The 15,563-nt window shown below is 38.6% G+C and overlaps 1 protein-coding gene across 1 annotated transcript in view; it reads right to left on the reverse strand.

Annotated features, from left to right (window-relative positions):
* Positions 1–1,161: 1,161 nt before the first annotated feature.
* Positions 1,162–15,563, reverse strand: part of htr4 (5-hydroxytryptamine receptor 4) — a 40,379-nt gene continuing 25,977 nt past the window's right edge. Inside the window, exons 6-7 of the mRNA XM_047020514.1 lie at positions 13,049–13,614; positions 1,162–5,727 (exon numbers count right to left, since the gene is read on the reverse strand). Coding sequence (XP_046876470.1) covers positions 5,640–5,727; positions 13,049–13,614 — 654 coding nt within the window. The 3' untranslated portion in view covers positions 1,162–5,639. The remainder of the gene's footprint in view (positions 5,728–13,048; positions 13,615–15,563) is intronic.

Raw genomic sequence — 15,563 nt, forward strand, 5'->3', positions numbered from 1 at the left:
TAGTGAAAATCTATTTCCAACTGGCCTCAGTCAAATGTAATTGCTTATTGGAAACCGATCCATCCTGAATCTAATCATGCCCAAGCTGACTGGTAACATATCTACCAGGGACAATATCCAAGATAGTGTGTCGTGATTTGTTTCACTGTTTTGAGGCAGTTAAGCTTTTAACCTTCATGTTGTCACTGAACAAACCCGAGAGTCCCCTTCAAGCTAAACACGGCCACCCCTCATATAATGTCTGTCATGCCTTGGTCTAGCTGGGAGTCAGGATGTGTGGTAACATATCTATCATCCAGCTGTCTGCAAGCAACATAACTGAACCAGATGGTCAACATCTTTAGTTCCCTCATCCCACAACAATACAGCTGGTGCCATGAAGACCTCCATGAGAGAGCTGTGTTTGAATTGTCATCAAATTGGACATTTATGATGTAATGACGTATAAATGTGTTAGGTTAGAAATGTATTCATCTTGTCTAGTGTTTTGTGTAATGTCTATTCTGTCATTGTCGTCAGAATTCAGTAAGAAATAATGTTTCTTAAATCAAAGGTCTTAAAGGTTCTAAATTGACTGAATAGCTATATCATGCTACAGTAATGTTTTAAGCATATAAAATAACACAATGTGGTGAGGCGAAAGTTCTTTAGTCTACCTCCTGGTTTGTTTACACTGTTAGTCAAGTGAAGTCTAGAGCAAGTCTACAGTAAATACAATTGGGAGAGGTTTAAGAAATGACGCACACAGTATACCTGTTTGTACGAGGATAAATTAGTACCTGCTGTCTCAGTCAATGACCAGCATTATTGTTGAACCATGACGACAAGAACAGGGGGGTATGAGGGTCTCCACATGTGGGACCTGTTCCTTTTGTATGTAACCAAGATAAGCACAAGTCAAAGTATTTTTGTACTGTACCTCATTACAGTTTTTGCCACAGTGTGCCAAATGATATTCAACAAGACCTTGAGATGCTGGCTTTTGTTGGTTCCCATTTATTGACTTTGCCTTTAAAACTGAATGAACATGAAGTGTAAAAAAAAAAAAAAGGATCTGAATCGTAATCCTTTGTGCATGTTTGAATGACATGGCTATCTTGATTCATCACATATTTTTTATTTGAATATTTGTTTATAACAAAGTAAAGCTGAGACTCAGGCTTATCAATATTTCTTTATATTTATTCATTCGTCAGAGCTGTCACATAGCAACAGAAAATTTAATACACATGGCTCCCTGAATAAAAAGCATTTTTTTACATGACAAGATGCATGCATATCTTACTCATTTTAGAATACAGTAAATACTGAGGAGTTTACAAAAGTTTTTAATGGTTTGTTGGGTTGTGATTTATGCTGTGTATTGTTACACATTTCCACTGAAAACTGAGCTCATGTGTCAGGAGAATTAAACAATGCAGGGTTGACAGCCCAGGTGAAGTCAAAACGACAGGTATGGTCTGACTACAACTCAATAGGATCCAATTTATTAAAAAGGTTTAGGAGGCAAAGTTTAGACTGAATTCAAACTTTCATTTTTGCTGAAATCTGGAAAGAGAAGTGAATGCCATACTGTACAGTATTATACTGAGCAAGTTTACTATGAAATGTCATGGATTTAAGTTTATGCAGAATTGGAAAATCCCCATCAACAAGTTCTAAGAATATTTGTTGATTGTGCTTCTGTGTTGTAACTAGGTGCTTCTGTATCGTGTGCATTTAGCAAATTTATAGTGTTTGTGCTACATGATGTAACTTCAGTTTTACTCATTTACTGTAACCCTTTGAAAACACATTTTTGTCTATACATTTGATTGTGCTGCAAAGGTGACAGTTGGAATGTGTACTGTTGCACGGTGGTGTGATCTAAGTCTAGCAAAAGCATGTTTACTAAGCTAAGGGAATGAATATGGAAAGGGGAGCACTGGTAACTGCTTTACAGTATGAGACTTATCATTTTTGATCATTTATAAACAATCATCCTTCATCTTGATACTTTGCTGGAGGGGTGATGCTACCAAAAGATTAGAAGAAAATAAATTAGTTTACACAATTATTCAATTAAGACCACTGAAGAGGCACAGATTCATATTACAAAAACGTTGCAGAAGAATATACCATTGTATACGATTTATAATCCTAGGAGAACAGGCGTCACATATTTTTTATGCACCAAAAAGACCAAAAGACTGATTCACTTTCAAGATAGTTTCATCCACAACATGTTAGTTTGCATGGCTTGTATGTAGGCCTAAGAAGCTGTGTGGAACATTAAAATTAATAACTGAATTAAGTAATTGTACTGTAAATAATAATACAATCACATACAATTAAAAAGGTAAATTGATTTATGGCATCGTACTGAATATTTTTATGATTTTATGTTGAGGAAGTAATCCTAAAAATGGAAAAGAAGGGAAAAGAATCATCATTATGTATTGAAAATGACATGGACTAATCTTCAAAGTTAAAAAAGTGCTAGTGCTTCAGTAATGAGAGGTCAGAGTTGGAAAGTAAGGTAACGTGGAAACGACAATAAAAGGTCTCATATAGGTGAAAATAAGAGCATTGATGCACTCCAAGTACATTTTTCTGTCTATTGTAGGAAAATATATATAATTTTTGTACTAAACCATTCTATAAATAGGCTTTTTATGGACCAACGCTGTTTGTGTGTGCATGTTTTGTGTGTGTGTGTGTGCGCATGTTTTGTGTCTGTGTGTGGGTGTGCAATTGTGCATGAGTGAAAAAGAGTGTCGACAAATGCCTCTTCATAACAGTGTTTCTTCATTGTTATCTGATTGTCTTTCATGTAGTCTGCAATTCATAAATCACATTTGTACTGTAATAAACTCTCCAAGGCAAGTTGCATGTGTGGAGAGAGGCGGAGATTTCACAGAAATTAGGTGTGGCCTGAGATGTTTGCCTTCAGAGAAGAAAGCACATTTTACTAATAGGTCAATAGTCCTGTCAACGTTGTTCATTTTACATACTTAGCTACCTTCACTTTCAATTTAAAATGGATCTTTTTGTCATCAATCAACCCAAATAATACAATGAGTCATGCTTAGTATTTAGCAAAAAAAATTGTAATGAATTCTATGACCCAGGATCTCTCTATGAATATCCAGTCATGGGCCAGAATCTCATCTGAATGACATTAGGACAGCATGGAATACTTTGTTGACTAAATTACTGCAGGTCATTAAGGTGTAGCAAACTAGTATTAAACTATTATGTCCTATGTTGGCTGTAAGTGTGAACCACGTCCGTGCTGGTTTCTATTCCTCTCTCTTATTTTCCTATCACATCTAAGGGAAGATCCAGGAGAAACAACTGTTTTGACATTGTTGTTTTCTTCCAGTTTCCATCTTCATTACAATGCTGCATATTACAAGTCAAACCAAAAGATCATACCCAATTCAATGGGGAAACATCTTCTTAATACTTTGTGCCACAACATTGTGGGACAATTATAATGTAAATGTTGATTTTTTTTGTTTTATTTATTATTATTATTATCTCATTCTGTTTCCCCATTTCCAAACTAAGGTTTCTGTCATGGTTTAATTTTGTGCAGACAACATTCCAGGAACATTAATATTTTGGAGATGTTTTGCATAGTTTTGTAGCATCTCCTAGTTTCAGAATATGAAAATTGTGTAATGTATTTTTAAGCAAGCACTAATTGGTTTATAGGTCTGCAAAGACATTATTTGTAATAGGAAAAACTAATGCCCCCCCCCCCCCCCCCCCATGTGTGCTGGTTGGGTGAGGATGAGAGCATTAAAGCTATTGGCTTCGTAATGTTTGCAACCATCCAAGGGAAAAAACTGTTTTAACTTAAAGAACTTTGTCCCACCATTCATGAGCGGAGCTAGTTCAGGCATGGGACTCGGGCAACGCGCGTCATCCACTAATTACTACACCTGTGTTAGCCAGCACAAGCCCATTGGACTACGTCCGATAAGGAGGCATTAAAAAGCAGCGCGGATACGCACACATTCAACCCCGGTTTCTGTATGATCAGTGCTGCTGCCACCCTCCACCATCCCCTTCTCCCCCATGCTGTCAGTATGTTCTATCGTTCAGGGGGATTAAATCTCTATTGCTTCCTGCCTCATATTTCATGTATGCATGCGTAGCATCGAGGAGGCAGGGAGTGCTTCCCTTAGATCATCCACTCCGCCAAAGTCAGATCTATGTCCATGTCATGGTTATCAATAAATGCTCAATCTAATACATTAGTTTCTTGACTGAACTAGCCATATCTGACACAAAATTGGGAAAGGTGTGTACATGATAGCACTTTTATGATCATGTAGTTATAAATACTTTCTTTAGGTACAAAAGTACTCTTGATCAATTGGGTTAACACTGAAGGAAGCACCATCATTAAGTGTCAAAATCATGCTTTTTTTACATACTGGAATGATAAGAATCCTTTTGGGCTTCTTATGAAATCATAAGATGTTTTGTTCAGAGTATGCCCAAAAAAACACTTAATGAGAAAAAGCCATTGTTTACATTGACGGAGTACTGTATAGGTAGGATCTGGCCTAATGTGCTGTGACCCACATTTAAAGAAGATCTATAATACATATTCATAAATATAAATGGCTGAGAAACGCCTTTATACTACATTCTGGCACATGGTTATCAAGGCAAGAGATGTTTTAAGAACAAATGGGATGCAACTTTGGACAAGACACATCCTTACCCAAGCAATATAACATTTACCCAAAGCATAAATGATCAAATGTGTGACATTGTTGGTGTGACATAGGCAGTGTTCACACATGGTCCACTATTCACACAAATACATCGCACAATCCTACATGAGATCATTTCCAACCACACACACAATGGAAGCACAATATCAGTGATAGGCATAATATAATGCCCAATTTTAATATGAATGAACTGGTGACAACTGATTTTTTTACTAGTCAGAACGAAGTGATGGTCATGGAATTGTTCAATTAGTGTGTTGAAGCTTATATTGACCTCCAATATTGGGCAATGACTGATTATAACGACACAAAATAATTAAAAAGAAATAAATTACCTTCAACATTCTGCTTTTGAAAGTTGTGCAAAACCTCAAAAATGAGTTACAGGGTATTCTGCTAGGTATAGAGGACAGGGCAATGTGCTGGAATAAAAAAAAGAAAATAAATCCACGTCAACATTTCAAACAAACACTTCCATGTCAATAGAGTAAGTGCATTAATGTTGTGGAGCTTTACAACCTTGATCAGTATACCCTATTGAAAGGATTACTTAGTGACATTGTTATAAATTTCATCACCATTAGAATTTGCTTTCCGAAGGGGGAAAAAGGGAACTATAGGGAACAATTAAGAAAGTAGTTACTCCCTCAAAGTAATGTAAAGGAGAGGTTCAAAGAAGTAAATGATAATACAATATCAAGTAGCTTTTTTTGACTCAACTATTCTGACAAAGCCAATACTAAAATCTGTTTTTGCTGTTTTGGATTACAATCCAGATGATCTTCAGCTTGCTGTGCCATAGCCTTTCATTCCCACAACTGGCAGACCTGGAAAATAAGTGCAGGCAGTCTGAAGTTTTGATCCTGAAGCATTATCTTGTTCTAGGAGAATTGTAGTCAGTCGCTGTCAGAAGCAGGACTCCTGTGACTCAGTGTCGTTTTGTAGAGAAGGTTTCTCTGGTTCAGTATTGTTCCCGTTGTGCAGGGCGGAATACCTGAGAAGTAAGAAGACTATTACAACATTACACAGTAAAGGAAAATATAGTTCAATGTGTCCCAAAACATTTCAGATTCGTCCACTTTGTGAATTCATAAGGTGAATAAAACGGAAATGAGAATCAAAGAAAATTGCACTATTGTGTGTTTTATCATAGCATTGTATCAGGTTTCATGAGAGGTTTGGTGAGAACACAGACAATTTTTTTCCTGAAGACACTGGATTTATACTATGTCAGTTATGTCAGACGTGGAATATGAGACGACTTAAGCAGGTGTTCTTTTATCATATGATCAGACAAGCAGACAATTTTTACAGGGTTTCACCATATTTGAAGAGGTAACTGTTGTATACAATGCCTTGAAAAAGTATTTTTCTGACCAAATATGTCATATTTCTGCATTCCAAATGCTACAATAAAATATTGTTCTCTTTGACATTATATTTTAAAACTGAAATTCAAAATCCATTGTTGTAAGTTGACACAATTTTTCTTTTCTTTTGACAACGTCCACCCTGTGTCCGCACATCAAGTGCATGTGTGTGTGTGTGTATGTGTTAGTCATGTAGATGTGTCTGGAATTTAACGCAAGAGTTCTTTAACTCAATAATTAGCCAAAAACCATAACGAACAAGCACACTGAAAGCAATTCCTGCTGAGAAATTGTCCATGCACATTTACCTTGTCAAAAACCATCTGAACACCCTCTGATGTTCCAGGACTTTAAAAAGGAAATTTGCTAGAGCTTTTAAATGGAGCTGAACCCAAAATTGCTCCCACATTGCAGTGCTTAACTCAGCAATACACAGCAAATGGCAGAATGCCAGCATTCTGGTAGTGGCCCCTAGAAGTAACATTGTAGTAAAATTGGTTAGTGGAGTTTCCTGTACAATTTCTTGAAATTTAAAACCACCAACTGGCAGCACATTGGAGCTAATAAAGCTTTTTTTTTTGTCTCACTAGTTATTTTTCACGACAGGCAGGGCTACAAGAAAGTGCTGTAATTCTGTATAAAAATAGGAGTTCTTTAAATGTCAAATACAAATCAAAATGCAAATGGAACTAATCCGTGACATCAGTAAGGCATTAGAGGTCTGTGACAGCAAACAGAATGTTCAAAGCAGTTTTAAAGCTACAAAGTGCTAGCCAAAAACTAAAACACTGCAATATTGTAAAATAGGTAAAAAAATAAGATAAAAATACATTATCTATTCACTATCCGATCAAATCAGCGACTCTACACATGGACTGTGGTTAAAAAATTATACATATGGACTGTGGTTAAAAAATAACAACTTTGACAGAGCTGGATCAGCAGTCATTGTTATACTTTACAGTCCTTTTTAAATGCATTTTGTATAGACTCGTTTCAGAAATGTAAGGATAAAAATCCCCAGAAATCCTGTGCCTGTACTGCTAAGTTCTATTGGGAGATAATAATGATTGTGAGTAAGAGATGAAATCTATCTGAACTTAAATAAAATCATCCCTTCCTTCCTTGGGGCTGAAACGGCTCTTGGATTAGATTGGTGCACATTTAATCTTAGCAGCTCTACATGAAGATCAGTGAAGGATAATGTCACATAATACATCCCTCCCACATGTTGTGATAGAGCTGTCGGCATGCAAAATGACTGCATAACTCATCAAATGGTGCGTGAACGGCATTGTCATTTAGGTCAGACAGAAAAAAGTGTAAGATAAAAAAATGAGAGTAAGGGTATAGCCCATAGCTTTGGCTATAGCTATTTCCACAGACTGCCCTCATGAAACTGGGATGAGAAGAAATGGAAGACTGACGATCAAATCTGTGTGGAACAACGCAGTTGACTCTAGCTTTCAGATGTACTGCTCGTTATACCACACTGGTTGAAAATACTGTGTTGATTTATGTAGTATAAAGTAGTACACATCCTATATATAGCAAGAGGCAGTCTGCTGTACCAAGATAGGGCCGTCAACTTGTTCATGGCCAAACATTCTCTGTGCGGCTAAATCTTTGAAAGCTTCTGAAACTACGAGTTATTGGACCCTTGGATGTTTTTGGATGCAGATGACACAATGTTAGTTTGCAAGGACGTTTTGTGTGCTGTGTTGTTGAGATGACGTTGGCAGCTGAGCACATATGGCAGTACCATTCAAAGAGCTATGACAACCATGATGCTTACAGCTCTGGAAATGGCGCTGCAATCTGCACCACACAAGATCTTGAACTGGGGTTGAATCTTCTCCAGGCAGTGTTTACACGATGAAAGTCGAAAGCCCAAGTAATTGTCAAAAAGTACAACTTTGAAAAGAAGTTTCACCCAATGCTGCCATTTTCAGCCATTCAGTCTAAAAAGATACCGTCCCTCAGAACAGCACCTCTTTAAAACACACCTTCATGTGAGCAAGCGCACACGCACACAGGTAGAAAAACCAACTCACACATCCATGCAGCACATGCGTGCATACACAGTAGATGTCCTTCACAGAAATGCTTCCTATGGGAATGGCGGAGAGTGAGGGTAAAGCAGGTGAAGGAGACTCACTTGAGAAGTCCTTCAACAGCACTAGACGGGAACAGGCCTAGTGTTGCAGAACCAGAGAAGTAGTTTGGAGAAAGACGAGCATCCACTGATGACCAGTAGGGAACAGGGGGCAGCAGAGGTCCAGACAGCAGGGAGACGAGAGAGAACAGAGAGTGGGGGGGAAAGGGAAAAAAGGTATCTGATTGAACAGTGTCTATCAGAGCAGGGATAGTGTGCAAGCAGGGACACAGAAGTCAGCTTGAGAGGCCGGGGTTATAATTAAGCAAAGCCTTGTGAGGCCTTCAGCATGACTTGTTTTTCATGACTGATGCCACATTCTACATACCAATTAATGTGTTACACAGAAGCAACCCACGTAGAATAATGACTGAGTGCAAATGTATGAGAATATCTAATAATGAAGATGTCTCTGTTTTTAACAAGATCTTTAGAAATGCAGGTTTGAGTGTGTGTGTGTGTGCATGTGTGATAACATTCTGTTCTCTAGTGTGTTATCTTAAAGTCCGATACTGACTGTGTTTATGGCTGGTACTGTTTATGGATGTACTTTGAGGACTATGCACTCATGACTGCTACTGTACATTAACTCTTACAGCCCAGATCTTTGAATGGAAGCTAAAATGTCTCTGATCAACAAAGGTATAAGAAGCTACACTACAGTGTGCTGAACTTGATGCTTGGTGTCTAACTTGTATTGATGGATGACAAAGTACAGTAAAAATAATACGTTTTCTAAAATATTGATCAGTAAAGCTGCAAGTGTATTCACTAAAAACATGTAATAATGTTGATGCACCCAGATACAGCAATTTTTACAGCAGTTGTTTCAAGTTTCGAGTTTAGTAATAATTGTTTAGTTGGCGTACATAATTAATTTAGATTCCCTATGCTGTTGCTGTGCAGTTGCCACATTCATACCAGCATCTGGCCATTTTTCCTGATCTGAGCTTTCCTGTTTTGTAGTTGCTTTGTAGACATTGTTTATTTTCTGCAAACAATACACTCCAGACGCACACACACAAACAAACATTGTATTGGATTTTTTCAAGGCTATTATAGCAGAACCAAACATCTCAGCCAGACAAAATGAGAACAGGAAGTACTGTATACAGACAGCAGAAGCTATTTTTCGAACACAATAAGTAAAGTCGTTGAGCAATATGTCCGGTCGATGTCAAAGCGGAGGAGAGAGAAATTCGAAAAGAGAAGGGTAGACATTACAGTGTATGATACAGTTCACGCTATTTTCTTTGTATTATTTATGAATAATGAGTGGTATGGTATTGTCATAAGAAATATCACCCAGATAGAATTCCAGTGTGACCTCCTAGTCAATGCCCCCCTGAACTCTCGAGACAGACTGCTTCTAAGCTTTGCACCATCCACCAGCCCTTCTAAGATGTGTGTGTGTGTGCAGTTAGTAATGTTGAATTTCATGGCGGGAGCTGTCATGGCAGACACAGACTGCAGACGAATGGGAGCTTAGTCAAGCCAGGGAGGCATGGGAGATGCATACTGGAACAGAGTTGGCTTTGTTGGCTGACAGACTATTATTAGCCAATATATCATCCGTATTAGCTTTAGGGGGAACTTCTATTGGGACTGTGGCATTCGGGACTTACAGTAACATTCACACTGACTCCCGACTCCAGTAAGAATAGTGCATGTAGCACCACAGCGGAATTACTGCTCTTGCCCTCCTCACAAATAAATACACTTAAGGCCAGGACACACCAACCAGACTGACAGCAAGGTGACATCCACATGACAGAATAGTCAGACAGGTTAGGGTTAGTCTATAGTTAGGGTTGGCCAGTGTTGGTACCACAACGATCGAACATTTCAAACAAATAAAGTGTGTTGGTTCTATGAGCTGATGATGAGTTTATGAGCTGAACTATAAGATCCTGAAAACAGCATTCGTTAGAAAAGCTAGCAAGCTTTTTGTTGTTGTTTTGATGCACAAAGGAGCAGGGACGTCAACGGCAGAGATGACAGGTATATTAGCAAAGTGCTGTGAACGTGTCTGAGCCAGTGGTAATCCCAGACAAAAGGTATGCAAATTGTCTATACTATATTGTAATGTAATATATATTTTAGACATAGGTTTTGATACATAGAGTATATACCCATTCATGTAAGCACATCCCTGCACTATCCTGAGCCTACTGAAGCAACATTTTGTTCTTATCTTACTGTTAAGTGAAATTGAATGACAATATACCTCTTGTGTACCAATACATCTCCTTTTTGACACGTCCTGATCGTGAAATGTCTCACAGCCTAACCTCTACCCTACCTCCAACTCCTTTTGCCAGCCCCTTTTCCGCCTGATGACAGAGCACCAAAGAGTCTCCAGCAGCAGCTGTTTGCACATCCCAGCATCTTTGTGTTTATGGTCCGGACGAACATGCTGACAGCTCTGCCATTTGGAAACAGTTCCAGGATTTATGTTACTGCAGATGTTCCAAGGGACACAGAACTCTGATAATTGTGTATGTGTGTGTGGGGGGGTCCTTCATAAATTTTATTTTAATACAAGTTTAGGTTACATATGTTAGTTTTTTTTACGAAAGTCTACAGAGGAAGAGAGGAATTAGCATAACAGAAAAGTTAACATATAAAACTTGGATTTGGTACTGTACCACACATATAACCTGTCAAACTCATGATCCTCCACTCTCATTTGATGCAACGTCAACATAATCGAGCCATTTATACTATCCTGAATATTGTGCTGTTTCGTGTACTATTTGGTTAAGGCAAATGACAACCTCTGGCAGAAATGGGAGGGCAAGTTCATAAGTCAACCAAAGCTGTCAGCCACAGCTTCACACTCACTGTTTCTTGTTAAGACACAAATTTGTCAGTGACGAATGCAATCATGTTCTTATAAAAGTAATGTTTTGAAATATTTTCCTGGAATGTGTGTAATTTATAATAGTGCAAACTAAACATTAAATGAGGGCATAAGAATCCAGAATTCTCAATTAAGACCACCCCAGGTAGTTTTGTCTAAGTGCTGTAAGGTGACTTGTTTTTATTTAAACTTTTTCTCCAGCAGTAGTTACTTAATCTTGACGTCATCCAGGGGGAATCACGCTAAATGTCACTAACAAGCCATGCATAAAAAACAGTTATAAAAAAAAACTGCTACCATGCCATAATAAATGATTGAAAAAATAAATCCATCAATTATGAATTACATTTCTTATTTTGATGAGTTTGAGTTAGTTGATGCATGACTTGCAATTTCATTAAGGTCATGGAAACAAACTAAAAAACATAATTGTGATATCTGGTAACTTTCTGGTATGTCTTTAATTTATTTTAAAACTTAAAATACACAGGCATCAAACTATAAAAAACAAGTTGTCTTGTTTCAAGTGCAAGTACATTACAATATGTCTGAATTTCTGGTACTGTAAATCCAAATGAATGTATTCTGTAATATAATATCGAACTTTGTGCCAAACGTTGTGAGACAATGTGTGTATCTGGCCATTATATATCTACAGTAATGACCCATAGGGCTCTTATATATAACACCACACGGCTCTTATATATAACACCATAGGGCTATTATATATAACACCACAGCTGTGCAACACATACACTGCACATATCAGAGCGTATACATATTATATTATTCTCTATGGCAGAAAGCCTCAGTTCAGAGAGAAGTGAGAGTGTGAGAGATTGTCATCTCCAGAACACACAACTTTGAGTGTAAGAGACGAACAGGCCAGCAGAACCACTGCTGCTGTCTTTGAGCCAAAGCAGAGGAAGTCATTAAAGAGAGGGAAAGCATCCTGTAACGCTTAACTTCTGTACTCACACTTTACACTACAGCCATGAAACAAGCAAGTCATGCCTCCAAAATCCTCTTGAAGAACCAATGAATAATACATAGATTGGGAAAATGCTTAAGGTAATTTGTGTTGTAGTCAGACTATTAGATTTTGTGATTGTTTCCAAGCACCTGTATGCATGTGTGCATGACTTAAGTGCAGTCAACAATGTGATCTGACCTCATTTAACTGCTGGCCCTTTTCTTGCTCTCATGGGAAAACAAACAATGGAGTAAAAGGTAGAGGTGTTGGCTGTGTTCAGTCATAAGTCTTGCCTGTCAGTAGGATCCAAGACTAAGGTGGGAAGTGTAACAGTGAGTATATTGCATACTGCATAGTTCTATTAACCCAACATGGGTCATAAAAAAAACGGTGGTAATACTTTTGATCCAGGTGCTTCTAATAAGCATCAGTTAACAGGTAATAAGGCCTTAGTAAGTTATTACGTCTTATTAACAAATTAATGTTAATACACATTTTTTAAGAGCCTTATTACCTATTAAGTAACACATTTTATCTTACGATAACACTGACCCTAACAAATATTATTAACACATATGGGGCCCTATTTTAACAATCTGAAACGCAAGTGTCAAACGCGAAACGCAAGTAACTTTGTGGGCGGAACTCGGGCGCTGTTGCTATGATACCGGCAGGATAAATGACTCCTGCGCCCGACGCAAATCAAAAATGGGTTTGTCTGAAGTAGCTACATTACTCATAGGTGTGGTTTGGGCGTTACGTGCAATAAACCAATCAGAGCGCAAGATCATTAAGTTAATTTACCGACGTGCGTCTGTGGAGGGAAAAATCTGCTGTACGTTGGGTGCAAAATAGGAATGATACATGCGTCGGTCGACAAAGTAAATTGCGCTGTGTGCAAAATAGGGCCCATGTAGTCTAATGAATGACTGCCTTTGAAAGAAGTACACCTACTTGAGTACATGAGTGGATCCGTTGACCTGCGTAGCAGTGCAGGGGGTTCCAGGGCCTAAGATGGAGGGTCTCCTGTATCGCTTCCTGCCACAGCAGAGAATGATGAGGAAGGCACGTCTGAAGGACTTGTTGAGGAAGGCGTAGAGGATGGGATTGAGCATGGAGTTGATGTATCCCAGCCACAGACATGCTGCCCACAGTTTATCTGGCACGCTGTAGTCTATGAATGGATCCACCACGTTGATGATGAAAAACGGTGCCCAGCACAAGCAGAAACAGCCCATAATAATACAAAGAGTCTTGGCTGCCTTGGTTTCCGTCCGCATGCGATGGTTGCGCTGGTTGTCAGCGCTGTCCGAGGCATTGGCACCCCCCGCCCTCTGGAGCATGCTGATCTGGCGTGCATGAGCACGAGCAGTGACATATATGCGCTGGTAGGCCAAGACCATGAGGCCCAGCGGGATGTAAAAGGCTACCAGAGAGCAGGTGAGGGCGTACGGTTTGTTGACCATGAAGACGCACAGCGTTGAGTTACTGCCCTCGCTGCTTTGTTGCCTCGCCTCTATCTGCAGAAGGGGAGGTTGAAAATGTGTCAGACACAGCGAAAATACAGACAAGCACTCGTGTACACACATAGGTGGCAAACGTGTAGTTCCAGTTCTTTCCAGTACCATTGCTTGTCGGGACTACAATCCATTTTAATCCTGGAAAATGTAAGAGTATCGATAAACTGTACAGCAAAGGGATTCCGACTAAATGATCATTAATCATTAGCTACCACTGGCATTCCCCCCAGCTTCTTTGGCCACAATCCACAGGCGCTGAAGGTGGAAAATGAATCAATCAATAAATACATAATCCCTTTATTCTTCTTTAATTAAGCAAAACCCATCAGTGTTAGCCAGAGGCAGAAAGCAGCATCAGTCATGCCTCGCTCTGGCTCCTCTCCACATAGACCAACTTAGCAGACATGTTGTTTACTCCTTGTCCAAAATAGTATCTAATAGGCCATTAAAATAACTAGACTTTTCTCTTTGCACAAACTTTAGCATAGTTGTGTTGGCAGACTATAGGGAACTCTTTACAGTAATCATCAGTAATGTGTGAACAGAACAGGAGGCTGTGTGGCTATTTAGATTTTTGGTCTCAACAATCCACATCATTTACTTTTGTTATGAACATATTGTTTTTGCCAGACAAGTATTAGTTCAAGCATGTAAGTATTTATTAGAGTGAACATGCAGCCCATGAGCCCATGCGAGCATCCGTCTTTTGCAGGATGGTTCGGCTTTTAGAAAACGCGAGAGATTGTTACTACCCGAGGATGCAGTTTTACATTATTAAATAACGGAACTGAGCTGCATAATGTGCAATGTTAATCTGACAGATGGAGCACCGTAAAACAGAACCAAAGCTGGAGGCTGGAGGCAATGTAGGAAATGACGAAGACGCACACTTGGATAATAAATACATTTCTTCTATTATCACAATTTTTCTAGACCAGCAGCAGTGTTTGTGTGACTGACGCTGTATAAAATGACAGTGACGCAGCAAGCCGACTGCTGGGATGAATTGTTACTCTGTAGACAGACAAACGTTGTGCATCGACACTGTATTCCCTCTGTTCTGACAAAACTATTGTTACTATGGATGTGACTAACTTGTGATAAAAAGAATAGCAGGAAGAAAGGCCCAAAAAAAACATCTGTTTGCGTCCAAAGTACAGTGACTGTTGGCATTCAACTGTTTCCGAGATGCAAAAATGCAGAAGTTGCTAAAGAAGTGCTACAGGAGGTGTATAAAAAAGACACTTCTCAATGTTTGTAAACATTAAAGTATTGTAAATTGTACTGCTGTCTTCTCGTTAATCTTGTGTATCAATGTATACTAAGAACACGAGTTCTGTGGTTAAATGTCCATAATGCGGTCAAGAGCAGTGTTTAAAAAAATGCTCCAGCAATTATTGATAATAGTTATATTTTTGCTAAAATGCACCACTCATCAATATCACTGTAATCCCCATTGACCAATAAAATGGAGGCAAGAGATTTTGTAAACTGCTCTTCTGTTATGCATTGCAGTAAATAGATTAGTGCTGATGTTATGTTGAATAGTTTGATTTTTGATAATTAAAAAGTGGGCTACGGCTGAAAAGTGCTGATGTCATAGCAACAAATAACGCTCAGCTCAGGGAAGCTCACAGACAGGTCAATTCACATGGCATGCCTAATTTAGCTTTACCAGCTAAATGATCCTTATTTTCTATAGGAATACCTTGAATAATGCTGAACAAGCTGTACCAACAGTAATACAATATTAGAAACTTCCCATTGATTTATGAGAGTTCATATTAGGTTCAAATTCATCAGAAACCCTGTTTAAAGAAAACCATAAATCATGTCACTCATCTGGACAATCCTTTCATTATGTCAGAGATCCATGAATTAGCGCAAATCTTGTTCCAAAGCTTTTGAGTTGAAATCTGACTCCTGTTGAAATGTATAGAACTTAAAAA

Source organism: Hypomesus transpacificus, chromosome 1 (assembly GCF_021917145.1).
Source record: "Hypomesus transpacificus isolate Combined female chromosome 1, fHypTra1, whole genome shotgun sequence".
Classification (NCBI taxonomy): Eukaryota; Metazoa; Chordata; class Actinopteri; order Osmeriformes; family Osmeridae; genus Hypomesus; species Hypomesus transpacificus.